This window comes from Channa argus, chromosome 20 (genome assembly GCF_033026475.1).
Source record: "Channa argus isolate prfri chromosome 20, Channa argus male v1.0, whole genome shotgun sequence".
In the NCBI taxonomy this organism is placed as follows: domain Eukaryota; kingdom Metazoa; phylum Chordata; class Actinopteri; order Anabantiformes; family Channidae; genus Channa; species Channa argus.
Genome location: NC_090216.1, coordinates 13,698,306 through 13,713,450, shown reverse-complemented (window position 1 = coordinate 13,713,450; position 15,145 = coordinate 13,698,306). Strand labels below are relative to the sequence as shown.

General features: G+C 38.5%; 1 protein-coding gene across 2 annotated transcripts in view; it reads right to left on the bottom strand.

The window, feature by feature from the left end:
• trrap (transformation/transcription domain-associated protein) overlaps positions 1–15,145 on the bottom strand; it is an 81,975-nt gene that overhangs the window by 44,395 nt on the left and 22,435 nt on the right. For both annotated transcript variants that reach the window (XM_067487936.1, XM_067487937.1), the window contains 10 exons: positions 13,642–13,840; positions 9,956–10,084; positions 7,835–8,101; positions 7,233–7,439; positions 5,003–5,161; positions 4,236–4,373; positions 3,353–3,463; positions 2,434–2,580; positions 499–712; positions 80–208 (listed from right to left, as the gene is read on the bottom strand). In XM_067487936.1, the coding sequence (XP_067344037.1) occupies positions 80–208; positions 499–712; positions 2,434–2,580; positions 3,353–3,463; positions 4,236–4,373; positions 5,003–5,161; positions 7,233–7,439; positions 7,835–8,101; positions 9,956–10,084; positions 13,642–13,840 (1,700 nt within the window). The remainder of the gene's footprint in view (positions 1–79; positions 209–498; positions 713–2,433; positions 2,581–3,352; positions 3,464–4,235; positions 4,374–5,002; positions 5,162–7,232; positions 7,440–7,834; positions 8,102–9,955; positions 10,085–13,641; positions 13,841–15,145) is intronic.

The window sequence follows — 15,145 nt, the reverse complement described above, 5'->3', positions numbered from 1 at the left end:
ACAAAGTGAGTATAACACAGCACGAGGATAGAAAAGAATAACAGAAAAGAAGAAAAAATAGGATAGCTAAAGGTCTTACCGAAGAGCTGTGTAGGGTTAGTATTGCTTGTGGCTTTTTCATAGTTGGTGAGTCCCTCATAAATGACCTTGCCCACAGCAGCATACAAACACTCTAGCTCTTCATACTTAGATGCCACATTTGATGTACCTAGAAGAAACAAAGACAAGTTTGCTTCAAACAAAGATCAGATGAATTTTTAAATAATTGCTTTTAACAAATCATGACATAACAATTCTAAGAATGTAAGCATCAGTCATACAGAACATGGTCCAAAACTTTTGGCTATGAATGCAGCATTTATCAACTATTATGTATTATGTACAGAATGCACAATAATTCAGAAAATTTTGACATGTAATGCTTTTCTTCAGTGTTTATGTTCTGATGATCAGATTTTGTTCTTCTTAGAATTCAATCTTTTAGCACTGGCAACTTACTAGGCTCAGTGGGGAAGATGCTCATGAGGCGGGAAAGGAGGGAGTGGACAGCCCGCAGAACTTTAGTGTTGCCGCAGCTCATGCATGCAGCAATGCCTCGCTGGAGGGGCTTGAAGTGAGCCAGGATGGCTGGGGATTGTAACACTGTCAACAGGAAGCAGAGGATCTCTAGTCCAGTGCAGATGTTGGAGATGTTAGCCTGTGCCTGCTGCTCCTGATTGGGCAGGTGGGGGAACAATGAAACCAGAAATTCAGCTGAGTAAAAGAAGGATATCATGTATATGTGTCATTTAATGTTTGTTACAAAGAAACTCATTATGCTTTTCAATTTCCTTATTTAGCATAACATCCAGGTTTATATTGAAGTCATAAGTGTAAAATCCTACAAAATGCAACTGTAAACTACAATAGCTATAGCAGCTAGTAATTATATAGCAAATTCATATGTAGATATATTAATCATTCAGTTTTTATTGTGTGAATTCCAGAAAACTCAAATCAATATTCTACACACAGAGATATTTTTTTACACAAAAGAACCAAGGCAATGAGATCACTGCTAAACCAAAGATCAATGGCCAACATCTGGTCCTTATTTTGTCTAAATTGCAATCGAGGTTTACAACAATGGCAGGGCCAAGAGGATAATCTGGGACAGATCCGTGGCACTAATCGTGGCTAATGAACAAGGTGACTCTTGTGATAAGAATCCTGGTAGACATTAGGGTTGTATTGATTTTGCACTGTATTAACAGAATGGAACTTATCTCTGGAGTCTTGTAGATAGGACATTTGCTTGTATGTACCTGTGACTGGTGTATGTTTTGTGTCTACTTTCCTTTCTTATTTGCCCACTTGCACCACTCTTCCTGACTCTTAATCACTGCCATGATAGTACAATGAGATGATAAAAGCTAATCCAATTTAGAGCATTGTTCATTAACACAGCTGGGCCAGTAGACCACGGAAGGGAAGGGCTTGTGAGGATCTGCCTAAGACCTACAGAGAGCCTTGTTTTTCAGATCATTCTCATAGGGTCTGGAAAGGCAGCTTGATTTTAGGTATGTGTAGGCAGAGAGAGAAAGGTATATTTAATGATCCCCTAAAGAAAAAAACAAAAGCATGTGACAAATGTGGGCGCATGGCGATAACCTTTTCTGAAGGTTATGGTGCTGAATCAGACCACAGAAGCAGAGGAGGAAAGGAATATTAAAAAAAAAAAAGAATAGATGACACGGGGGAGAGTGGTGGGATAACACACAGGGAAAGCCGAGGGGAGATGCAGGGAGGCACAGTTGGACGATACAGAAGGCAAGGATGAGGAGTTTGACATGAAAAGGCATTGGGGGGGTTAAAAAAAAGGCATAGGCCAACCTGAACACAGTCCCGTTATCTCACCACTGTCATTAATTTGTCATTATGGCAGTTGTCACCTAACTTCATGTATTACTGATAACAGACAAAGAACTCCATGGTATTAGGGAGAAAAAAAACAAGACAGAGCTTAAGAAGGGCTTGTCCCTTCTTAAGCTCTGTCTTTTGTAGTTTCTAGGAAAGTGACATATTAGTTATACTCTGGCTTGGAGCTGGGACAACAAGTCTGAACATTTGGAATTTTATTCAGATATGTTTGTGTATGATCTACACTTGAACTAATAATTTCCAATAACAGGAACATAAAAATAGTTCCCATCAATAACTACAAAAGATAAACCAGATTTCAGAAAGTTAACATTTAACCTTGAACAATCCCAAGAAATGCCATTACAGGTTTAAAAACAGTGATTGACAAGTGATCTCTGGGAAATGCAGTGCAGAAACACAATAGTAAAAACTGTCACAATACAACCATTAATGAGGCTATATGAAGCATAAAGTCAGCTTAATAAGGTACATAATGACTCACAGTCATTCTGAAGACATATACGGCCTTACCACTGTCATAAGCAGCTTGTCAAACCACTGTAACTTGAGCTCAGCGCGAGGCCACATGTCAGGCCTCAGGGCAGTCTTCATCAGGCTAACACAACGACGGGACAGCAGCTCCCCTGGAGACCCAGCCACATTTGTGCTGTCATTCACCTAGACAGGAGAGGAGGAGGAAGATTGGTATTATCATTATCAATGACAATTGGTTTTAATCATCAATATTACAATGGTGTCCTGACAAAGCCAAAAATCACAAAAGGCAAGGAGTGATGAGAACAGACACCATATATCATAATTTCCTCCATGCCCTAGAGTTCACCAATGGCAGACCAGGGGACAGGTCTTTTAATCAGCCCTCATGGTGACAGACATACCTACTGCAGAACCACCCTTGGCAGACAGAATAAATCCCTATCCACTCTAGGTGTGTTGTTCTTTGGTTGATGTTAATCCTTGGGGCCAGTAAAAGAATAGGACTTTCCTACATGGATCAATTTACTATCATAATGCAGTGTTATCAAGCAGAATACAAAGAAAAGGTTATATTTCTGTAGACTGCATTGTGAGTAGTGAGTGATCTCCAGTGCTTTAAAAAAAGGTTATATTCAACAGAGATGGTTGGATGAAAAGTGAGAATTGGCTCAAAAGGAAAGTAGGAAAAGTCAAGGTGGGTAAAATCTCAGTCTATTTCAGGATTCTAAGCAAGGTCATCACTGCCACTAGACAAGGGGACAAATGTGTGAGAAGATAGAGAGGACTATGAGTGTATGTATTTCTGTGAGTGTATAAGGATATATGATAGCAAGTGTGTCCTACCTTTACCACCACTAAAACAGTGGCAGCCATTACATGTGGCAGAATGTAAATGGTGCACGTGTGTGTAAATAAGAGTGCTGTGTGCATATGTGATGGTGACTTGTGTTACCTGGCATGCAATTCTGATAAGGAAGTTGACCACGGTGTCAGTATGTTGTTTCTCCACTGGCTTGGCGAGCATGGTCTCTGTACCTGGCATTGACTGACTGCGGCCAAACACCTAAACACACATACAGCAATCATAGTTAAATATTCAGTGTCAGCTCTGATTTTGTTTGAACAAATTCTTTAAATAACTGTTTATAAATCAATACAAACTACAAATGTACAAAATGTTTAACTTCAGTGGTTAGGTAACCAAGATTACATATTTAGTTTGAGGGAAATATCAAATAATCTTTTCACCAATTTTTGCATAGCCAATTTTAAAAAGAAATACTTCTGCCACGTGTTTGTCATATTGCCAGCTTTCTGACCAATCAACATTTCTCTAGCTAAAGCTGAAACAAATGCCTCTGTTGCATTTCCTACTGACATCAGGTTGAAAATGCAGTTAAATGTAGTGATACACAAGAATTGGTTAGGTACATTAGTGTTTCCCCTACAATTGTACAACATGACAGGCAAAAAATGATTTTGAAAGCTAGCCATGTTCAAGACTGATCCGCTTCTTTTTTCCACAGGCATCATAATAAGCTTATTCAAATAGATTTAGGAACTGTAATAGCACAGTAATGAAGAATAGATTAAAGCATAAACAACCTCGTCAAAGTATCTGTCAAACCTTGAAACTGAGAACTTCAGAATACGAGGACACTAAGCAAAAACTTGGAAGGTGACATCATGATGAGACAAAGTTCGATTTGGAGAATGTAACACTGTATAACAAGTCGTAATTAACAGCTATAGTCATTTCCTTGCTAAAATAACTGGGTATGGAGACCTTTTACTCTCAGCCATATTCTACTAGCCTATGATACGTTTCAGCTCACCGTGGCAGCAGGTCCAGCTGCAGTACGGAACCGCTTGACATCCTGTCCTGTGGTAGCAGCTTCTAGAGACAGTCCTCTCTTCACAGCTGCCCCACTAGTCCCTTCACCACCAGTGGATACTTCAGTCTCAGATTCCGGCTGTCACAGCAAAGGATGGGTGAGAATAGAAGTACATCAGTTAACATAATTACAGTTTACACCAATCAGCAAAACCATTGGTGGTCTTAATAATGCTATGCATGTACCATAATTAATAAAAATAAGGTCAAAGATAGGGTAACTGTTGATAAAGTTGGAGCTGTTTTAACCACTTTATGTGTTGACAGGTGGTTAACCCATAATGATATATCAGCATTTATTAGTTCATAATATTGTTATAGAAAACATATCATAATATATATTGAACAAAACATTTTTGACATTAAAACCACTGTGTGATGTTAATGTGGTTGTCAATATTTCAAACTTTATATTTTGACTCTTCTATTTTGAAATAATAATATTGCTTCAGTGACCTGAGCAGTGCAATTTGAAAATAGTGATAGACAACTAGTGGCTTAGTCTAAATGTGTACATAAATGAACAGGGCAATTGCTTTGATAGTCACAAACTGGGAGAGTTAACACGTCAAAAGAAATTGTAAAAAAAAAAAAAAAAAAGAAAATTTAAAAAGAGTATACATAAAATGTATTTAATTTTTTTGTTCTTTCATATTATATTATATTTTTGTGTGATTGTTTGTGTGTTTGCATAATCCAAGAACGCACCTGCTGGTCTTTGATCCTCTGCAACTCCCACTTGATGACCACTTCAGCAAGGTCGACAGCTAGTTTCCTTTGCTCTATGGTCACACTTGGGGTGAAACCCAGACGTTGCATTGCACTGATCATGTGCTGAACAAGGTGGTGGCGCACAGGGTAGTACACCTGATAAGAACAGTGAATACAGAAGTGTAAGCAATAATATGCAACATTTAGTGGTAAATACATGCAATTATATGTGTAAAACATAGCAACTCATTCAACATTCTAAATATCTATTTCACAAAATTTCAGATTTGGTATTCTGAATTACTCCATATTGGTTTCCTAATGCATCAATGACAGATGGTTACTACTACACCAGAGTTTAAGAAACACAAGAGATCATCATGAACAATGACAGCCGGAAAGGATGAACAGATGAAAGAGGAGTATGTACAGAACTCCGATTTCAAACTTCATATGAACAAGTGCATCTTGAGGGCCTGTATTTTTTTTTTGCATTTTTTACATTTATCTGAACATCGACCCTTTACAAAGAAAGAATGTAATGATTTGAGAGTGGGAAAAGAATGATAGATTACATAGAATTTTATCTTAAAAATAACCCTATTTGGTAGAAGAAAAAACAAATTCAACTTTTAGGTCAAAAATATTTAAGTCTTATTCTAGGTTGGCTAACTCATTGTCACTACATACACAACAGATGTGGGTACCTAAGCTTAAAAACATCTATCAGCTTTTGCTTTTCTATGCATCTCAGAAAGCCACTGCATCTATGTTATTGTGCAACTCTTCTGCTAATGCTTTACTTACTGTGTCCCTATGAAGACCTTGCTTGTCTAAAGATCTCATAATCAGAGGTTCAGGTTCATCCTGGTACAACAGAACTAGTCAGCAGGTCCCCAGAGTGTATTTAATATGAATGCTGTTAATAAAAACTAAATCAAAGAAAATAACTGCGCAGATACTTTTTTTTTTTTATTTTGGGGTGATAACACATGCAAAGTAAAACAGGGTACTCATAATTCTGAGACCCTGGGTGAGAACATACAAACTCTGAAGTCATATTCCCACTTAATCTCAAGGACATGATGACACACACTTAGTTCCAAGCATTCAAACTCTCAAGCGTCACACTCAAGAGTCACTTAGCTTCATCACAAACAGAACTGGGACTCTCAAACACATAGACAGAAGAGCAAGAGATGAGATGTCTATCTGAGGGCTGTTGCCAGTGTCAAAGAATATTAAAGCTGTTCACTTTGAGGGTAATTACAGTTGATAGAGCAGGACTTCACAGTCCCTTAATGACAGAGTGGCTAAGCCCTGTCCATCACATGTGCACACAAAAAACATGCACACAATCTCTCTCTCTCTCTCCTATCAAACACACACACAAAGTCTCATCTGTATGTCATTATCTCCTCCCCAGTGTAATTATGCTGATGTGATTACATTAGATTAGTCATCTGGCCCAGTGAGAGCAGCCTGTCAGTGAGATAGAGAGGGAAGCTGAGGAAAATGTCAGTCTTCTGCTTAGAGACTGTCATTCTCTAACTGGTGTTGCAGCGAACATCAGAGGAAAAAGTGAGAGGGAAGAAAGTGTCTGAAGTTTAGTGAGGAAGGTGAACATAAAGGCAAATGATCTTTTGCTGGTGTTGACTAATATGCAGACAATGCACTGTTTTCTCTGCTAATTGCTGTTGGTAAGGTGTGCCTGAGAATGTATGTTTAAGGTGATTGGAGGAAGCAGGTAGTTACCATGAGCTTCACTGCTTAGTGATGTTAATGATACAGCTTTTGACTAAGAGACAATGGTGCCATTGTTGTATCTACTGCTCATATCAAACTTACATTTATCTACCATCATAAAAACTATTAATTGGGCCATACAAGATAATCCAACTTTTAATGACAATGCCCCATTGACTGGTTAAAATGTGTCATAGAATTCGGGGCACAGATAATCAGTAAAAATAGCTGCTCCATTCTTTTCCCCCCATGTGGTTCTCTGCAGTGGCTGAAGCCACACTGAGCTGTAAGCTGGCTACAACAGCATCAACAAATTGTGCGTATAGATCAAAGTGGCAGATTTGTTTTGATTATGTTGTCTGCCCCACCTGCCATGAATACGCTGGAAATCAATACATTGAAAAGTAATGGATTTACAGAAGGTAAGTGTAGTTTTGACACACTCATTTTTGTGTGGGTATTTTTTTCCATATCCTCTCACCCTGAAATGCTGCACTATGAGATGCAGTATGTGGACAAGCTGTGGTACAGTGTGTCCCTCCTCCACAATAATTTTGCGAGTCCAATGGGTCAACATCTGATGGCCGTCCTCCATACGGGCAGGCACAGCTGGGGTCAGGATCGCCATGGCCTGCCGTACAATTGCTCGAGCCTCCATGGTGTGGGCCTTCAGCAGGCTGTGAAAGACCTGTGTGAAGGAAAAGTAATTTACTTTTAATATACCTTCTCATGTACCACTGATGATAGTTTTTTTATACTTCTTTTAAACAACTGTATTTCTTCCATTACATTTATATCATATCAGGTGCTCAATGACACAAAATACAACTACCCTCTTAAGGAAGCACACACTTCCTCCCTCTCTCTCTCTCACACACACAAAATACTCTTATTTTCATACATCTTTTCATTAGATCTGTTGTAATTAATTATAGTACAGAGTTTGTCAACTCAGAATTTAGCTTGTTTTCTTTCTGCATTAACTTGTTTCACATGTTGGTAAGTGTTGTTTATATCTGCTTCTCCAATTTCCTTTTAGCTCGGTTTAATGTTAATGTCTTTTCTGTTTCCATTCCTCCTCACCTGCAGGACAATCTTCTTGTGAATGGCGAACTTTGCAATGATGTGGGCCAGAAGTAAGTGACCACTGTATTTACATGCAGGGTCCACACAGGCTTTAGGCAGAAGGCAAGGCCAAGCAAAGGTCATGAGGCGCCGCAGCTTGCTGTTGCGTGACTTGTTGTTGTCATGAATGTGGTGGGGCGCGTGCTCCACCAGCAGGGTGGAGAACTGCAGGAGACAGATTCGCAGAGAGTCCAGCAAGTCAGCCTGCTTCTCTGGGTCCAGAACCTTGCAAACAAATGAAAGAGATGAATGATGAGGGGCAAATAGGTAGACAGTTTTTGCTGTTTGCAGAGAAAGAAAGAGCATAGGAATCGTTTGGGTTTTTTGTGCAATGATTGGTCATATGCGGTCACATGTGCTTATGCTGCTGATAACATTTAAGGAACTGCAGTTTTCTCTTTTTCATGGTCACCAAACTCAATAACACCATTCACCATAAATTGTGTGTATATACTTATGTAGTTACCCAGCTGCTGCGATTAGTTTAAGCTTAGCAGGGAATCCACTTGTAGGAAGATTAGCCACAAAATAAAAAATCTCCCATTACAGAGAATCTGTCTAACTGTTGACTGATGAATATTGACACTAAACATCTTGTAAACAATTTTTGCTTTATGCAAACAAGGAAATTTTGTGACATGGTTCACATCAGCACATTCTTCAAACAAAATGTGCTTGAATTGATGTAAATGAAGGTCTGATTGTATTTTTAATCAATTCTACATAGATCTACAGTCCAACAAGGAGTTCACTTGCTTATTCTTGCAACTGGATCTACAGGGATTTCAGTGACATGGTGATCAATCAACTGTTATTTTGCCAGGTGCTGAGATGCTTTGTGTATATAACACATACACATTTGTGTGTGTAGAACAAAAATCCCTGAGACCTGTGGACCTCAACAAGAAACTTTGTTTACATAATAAATTTATGTCCATATTAATATATAGTTTCCCTGAACTCCAGACAATGTCCAGAGAATCAGGTCTGGACATTGCCCGGAGTTGCCATTTGATACCTGTAACACACTGTGCAAGTTAAAAGCGATCTCATGAGAGAAACTCTGCTTGATCTCAGTGAGAAGTGATGTCTGGCCAGGGCCAACTGGAGGCACAACATAATCTTTAAAAAAGTATGCTGTGGGAAACAGTGTTGCACATCAAATAAAAAAATAAAAATACAAACTGACATGCTTGCTTTAAACCTCCCAAAAATTGAGTAAAGAGCAGGGCCATGCACAGGCTCACTCAAACAACCCAGGCTCTGAACTAGGGGGGCTCGCAGGAATCAAGTCCAGGTAATCACCGGGCTGTCTCTCTTGGACATTTGGGCTCCTACATACACCGACTCTTGGTAAAATCCAGAGAAGATCATGATTCCAGTAGTTTCATGTGTGAAAAAGGCTTTTATATTACGCAATTCTGATTAATCTAATTAACATTAAGATGCAATTGCAGGAACCAAAATACTTTTACTTCTTCTCTTTGTATTTGTAAAAAACATTCAAAAATATCCATCACCATTTGAAATCCCTGGAGAGGAGGTACAGAGAAAAGGGAGAGCGAGTAAGGTGAGTGAGGAAATGAGTTTTAACCAGACCGTAGAAGAGGCATTAGCAGCCATTAGGACTGGTGTTAGTCAGTGATGAGACCTGCCACAGCACAAACAAACATGGTGACCTTTAACATGGCCACAGCATGACATTTACACCACAAATTATACTCTGGCTTGATAAATGAAATGTGATGGTAGGAAGGAACAGGTGGGGTAGTGGGTGGGAGGAAACAAGACAAGAAGAGACATAAAGGAAAATGAGATGAAACGACACCAATTAAATGATCAAGTAATGAGAATATGTGGAGGCCATGAAAGAAGAATGAGGATAAGTGGGATGTAGTTGATAAAGAAACAGCGTATGGAGATGTGCTGAATTGATAAGGAATTATGAAAGGAAATGCAGCAGGTAATGAAATCAAACATGGATAAAGAGGCAAAGCTACCTAATAATAAACTTAGGAAGATAAGTGAACACACACTGACAAGTGAAAGAAAAAAATACTGCAAATGTTGGCGTAGTACCTTAGTGATAAAGACACTTGTTATGCTTTCAGGATTGTCTCCCTCAGGGTTAGGTGGTCCCAGTAGCTGTTCTCCTTCCCCCTTTTCAAAGCTGTACAGGAAAGCTGGATTCAAGATGTGCTGTAGCACCTATAAAGCAGTGATAAGTGAAGATTATCAGTCATTTATGTGAGGTTATCATCACAACTGGACTTCTTGCGTGTTAGTTTGAAATGTTTTACTATTTATCCAATAGTGTCTTCAGTCTGAGAAAAGTTGGTTAGGGACACAGATTTATCTTCCAGGTTGGTTGGGTTTCCATCTGACCTGAATGGACTGGTTAGGTAGACAACAGAAGGGGTGTTCGTAGAGGAGAGTCATTAAGACCCAAACAGGCTCGTTACTGTTTGTCAGATGAGAACCAAAACCACCCTGGATGATATATTTGGGGTTCCCTAAACATTTTTCAGACTGAAGAAGCTACTTCAAAGAGAAATGGAACATTTCAAACTAACAAAGAAGAACTCAAGTTGCTAAACTCAACTTTCAGACACATTTGAATTATTGTATTGCTCAGAAATCCCTAAGCTATTTAAGTAGGGTAATATGGGGTAATAACCTTCACTCCTTCAGATTACAATAGATTATTTTACTGATAACAGACCACAGGAAAGACTAATCAGTGAAATCACCTGGTGTGGTCTTTCAAAGTTCCATAAAAGAAAAACCTTCATGGCTCTTAATGGCACATAATTAAGTGATGAAACAGTAATAATCTACTTTAAAATCTATTCTAAAATCAAAGGAACGTGGGTCTTTATTAGTTTAATAATAACAGGGGGAAATCTTCAATTCATTAGAGACTAAAAAAAAAAAAAAAAAAGAACCTAGTGCATAACCCAAAATAATAGCAATAAAATGTGCGGAATTTAAGAAATAATAGAAACATTTTTGTCGAAATCTAAATACATCAAAGGCTTGATATAGGTAGTAAAATGCACACACACACACACACACACACACACACACACAATATAATTCATCATTGATGAAGACAGGGCATCACTGAGTGGAGAATGAGCTTAGGCAGCATATGTTCCATATCCTTACATTAACACATCATTCACACAAGTTCTGCATCATGTACATGCTTCATTGATAAGACTCACACACAAATGCAGAAACACATGAATCGCTAAATGAAGACACAATGAAAATCCATGGAGCCCAGTCTGTTTTCCTGTCTCATCGGTTTCTATTAATTCTAAGCGTCACTAAGCTCAATCACTCCAAGATCACAGCATATTCCTGTAATGGCATTAGGTGATTTGTTAATTGGTGCATTTCTGAACATATGGTACCTTTGGGCAACAGGCCTATATCTCATTCTGCAGGTGTCCTAATTATCTTAAATCCCATTTCTATAAGCTTAAATAAAAAATGTGTGTGTTTTATGGCCCTGAAAATGGATTAAGCATCTGTACAAATGAGGGATACAAAGAGGAGCTCGTACTAGCACAGCAGGCAGACACATTCTAAGGTTGTAGAAAATCCTACTACACAGTAAGTCATGTCAAAAAGAAACAAAGCAGCCGCAGAATGTGAAAAAGAGGCGCTCTGCTTTATAAATTTCATTCACTTGATTGTTTGCCCGTCTGCTCGAAATCTATTCCATGAATAGTGTAACTTTTGGAGGGAAAATAAAGAGCACAAAAGCTGTTTTTTGTAAGAACTGTTTGGATAAAACAAAAGAAGCCAACCAAAGGCAGCATGAGTTCATTCTGTGCCATCATAGATGATTTATTGCTGCTGTCCTGCAGTGTCTCTCTTCTTTCTTATACAATCCTCTCTGAGACTTGCTAGAGCTTCTCACTCTCAGGCATATTAAATACACACACACACACACACACACACACACACACACTTCCCTGTTATATTATGCTTCCGGAAAAAGGCTTAATACAATTATTTAAATGTCATTGGGGTAACACCCACATTCGTTCCCATACTCACAATTCATCCACCAATCACCACAAACATTCACACAGAATCATATCCTCTTTTTGTTTCTGTCTTTCTGCCACACACGCATAGCTAGCATCTGCTGTGCACCAGCAGAGGACAATTAAGGGGAAAAACAACAATATGAGCATCATTTTGTGGGAAGGGCAGAGGGTTGAGGGCCCTCCATCTTTGCCAACAAAGCGACTACAAATTCAATTGCAGCATTAAGACTCAGCACATTGAGTTGGCCAAACTCTCTCCCTTCATTATGCCTCTTTGCCAGTTCATATACTGTTGGGGAAACACTAAGCAGGAGCAAAAAGGGCAGGGTGGAGTGAGCAGCTTCATAAACACAAGTGTATGTCCTTGGCTTGGCAGACTCAGTGCACTTACTCGCTTCTGGTGTGTGCACCATTGTGTGTTCTTGCCACACAGCCATTTGGATTTGTGCTATCGTTTAACATAGCAGGCCTTCCCCACTAACACATTCGTACTTAACAGTAGTGCCACTGCTTCTCTGTGTGTGAACATGTCTGCCTGAGTGTATGCATGTGTGATTGCATGCGTGAGACTGAGCTTAATTAAAAAACAGTCTTAAATGACTGTAGAGCTTGCAGCAGCAGGTCAGGTAGAGAGGACAGAAGCATTCATCTGTGAGCCTCTGAGGGTCTAGAACCAGACACAATGACCTTCCTGACTCTATCAAAGAACGTCTGGTACAAAACTCATCAACCATAAAAGTCACACCGATCAGGTCCCTAAACACAGGGTATTTTAGTGAGTGACACTAAATGTTAAATACAACTTGTTTATTCACAAACACAGCAGGCTATATTTTAATTACATTTCCAACGGGTATATCCTCTTTACAACTGAATCATTGATAAATTAAAGGGCAATTTCACTGATTTTCAACTTGCTCTCTATGGCGTTTGTTTAGGCTGTAAATGTACATTAATGCTTTTAAATTTCTGTCTGACTTCCATATATTAAAATATGTCTCTGCTTCTAGCTGAAACATTCCTCCAGATGACATCACCTGTAGATTTTCATCATTAGGAGTTCAGATGATGTCATCTGGGGAAGCTCTGGAAAAGCAGATTTACCATGATTACAAAGTGTGAGCAACAAGTTACTGAAGGTTCCTCCAAGTGATCTGAAAGCATTTATATGGTAGAATATTTTTGATATAGGGACGTCAATCGGAAGTTAAAAGGCATTTATGTACATGTACTACCCAAACTACAAGAGACAAGGTCAGTTCAAAGGCTGTACAGCTGTACTGTACTATAGTGTTACCTTCTGGGGCAATAGTGCACATAAGAATTTGAGTCAGAAGCAATATTATTAATTTTTAAATTACTTTTATTTTATCTTTATTGTTGCCAATTGTATTATGAAAATTATGGAGCTTATAAATTATGGAATCCAGACGTATCATTTCGCATACTGGCCAATAGAATTTTTGTTTTTATTCCCAAGCTAAATGTATTTTCTTAGTAACATGCAGAAGTCTATGCATAATTATTTTTACAGTTATGTGTTTAATCCATCCTGTAAAATGATATTGTTAACTGAAAACTCACCATTTGTTTTACATTATATAACTCTTATTTGACTATCCAATCTAAATGATAGGGCTATTGGGGAAATTCTTGATCCTGTAATATTATGACATCCCTGCTCAGACTGTCTGTACATACCTTAGCTTTTAATTCATCATTGAAATGTGGATCATTGAACTCGACGTAGCGGAAGAACAGGGCCCGTTTCTGGGCAATAGAATAATTCCTGGGAATCTCTTCCTCCATATATTCCTTCAAGAAGGTCATGTTGCATAAGAAGCGGCCTGTAAATGCCCGTAGCAGCTGGAACAGTAACTCAATCTCTGAGTAGTTGCGTCTATTGGAGAGAGAGAGAGAGAGGGGTGGTCAATAATCTTAGTGCACTAGTATAGACTGTTAAAGAATTTCTAACATTAACAGCAGTCATTTTTTTACAACTGAACTTTGAAGTAATCTTGAATGTAATTAGCCAGTGTTACACCTGTGTTAAGATAAACAATCAAAAGAAGGACGAACACATACGCTCCTGTGTGGTTAACTACAGGGTCTGAAATAAACATCCAAGCACCATGGCTCCTTCTTGGTGCTCAGACAGACAGGATCAGTTAATGGCAAAATTACACTTGCCCAAAGATACATGTAAACGTCTTGTAGAGAAGGATGTTAAGGCTAACTGTAGGTCGCAGAGGCTTGGAGAGGCACCGTCATACTCCCAAATCTTAACAATATGTTGTACAGAGCTGTCCACAGATAAGATGTTTGGTCTATGTCACAAACTTTAGGAGAAATGGAATTTAAACAACAAGGAATGATGACACAAAGAAACTGAAAGGAAGACAGGGCAAATAGAGGAGCAGCCAACAAATAAACAACTTTGGCTGTTGTGTTGTAGCACAGAGCATAGGAGTATAATTCCAGTTTAAGTCGTATGGTTTTATAATCTACTAACAGAGTAATTCATTGGAGAGTAATGCTTGGCCCATCTGCAGTAGCTCTTGAGTAAAGGCAAAACATTTATCATTAGTTCCTGAAACAGATATTAATATCAAATGGTTTACAAGGACTTTTTTTTTTAAATCAACTTTTCTGCATAAATGTGACTTAAAAGATGGCCAAATTTGCATGCAAGTCCTAAAACTAGATAAAGAAAACCCAGTTAAACAAAAGAGACAAAGAATTAAATGTATCTATTTAAATGATGCAGGGCTTGACATTAACACTTGCTCAGGTGAGTGAAGACTATGATCAGGCAAGTGGAATGCGTCATGCAGTTTCCCGATTGGGCAAGTGAAAAATAAATGGGACGATCTGCAGTGTTTTCCAAACACTGATTTTCAAGTGTTGCTCCCCTACAAATTGGTTAAAATCTAATTTCATTGTAGAGCTGCGCACAGTATGTTCGTCATATTTCACCAATAAGCTAACTAGTAGTCTGAAATAGACTCACAATTTTTATCTAAGTGTGAGCAGCTCCCCAATACGAAATCTGTCAAATCCACCAAAATGTAAAAACTCCAAGTTCACGAACATCATCCAGAAAGTCTGGGATATTAACTTTTTAAATAGATGGCTTAAAATCTTGCAATTGTTATTTTTATTGCTATTTGTCTATTACTAACAATGATAAATCTGAACATTTTTT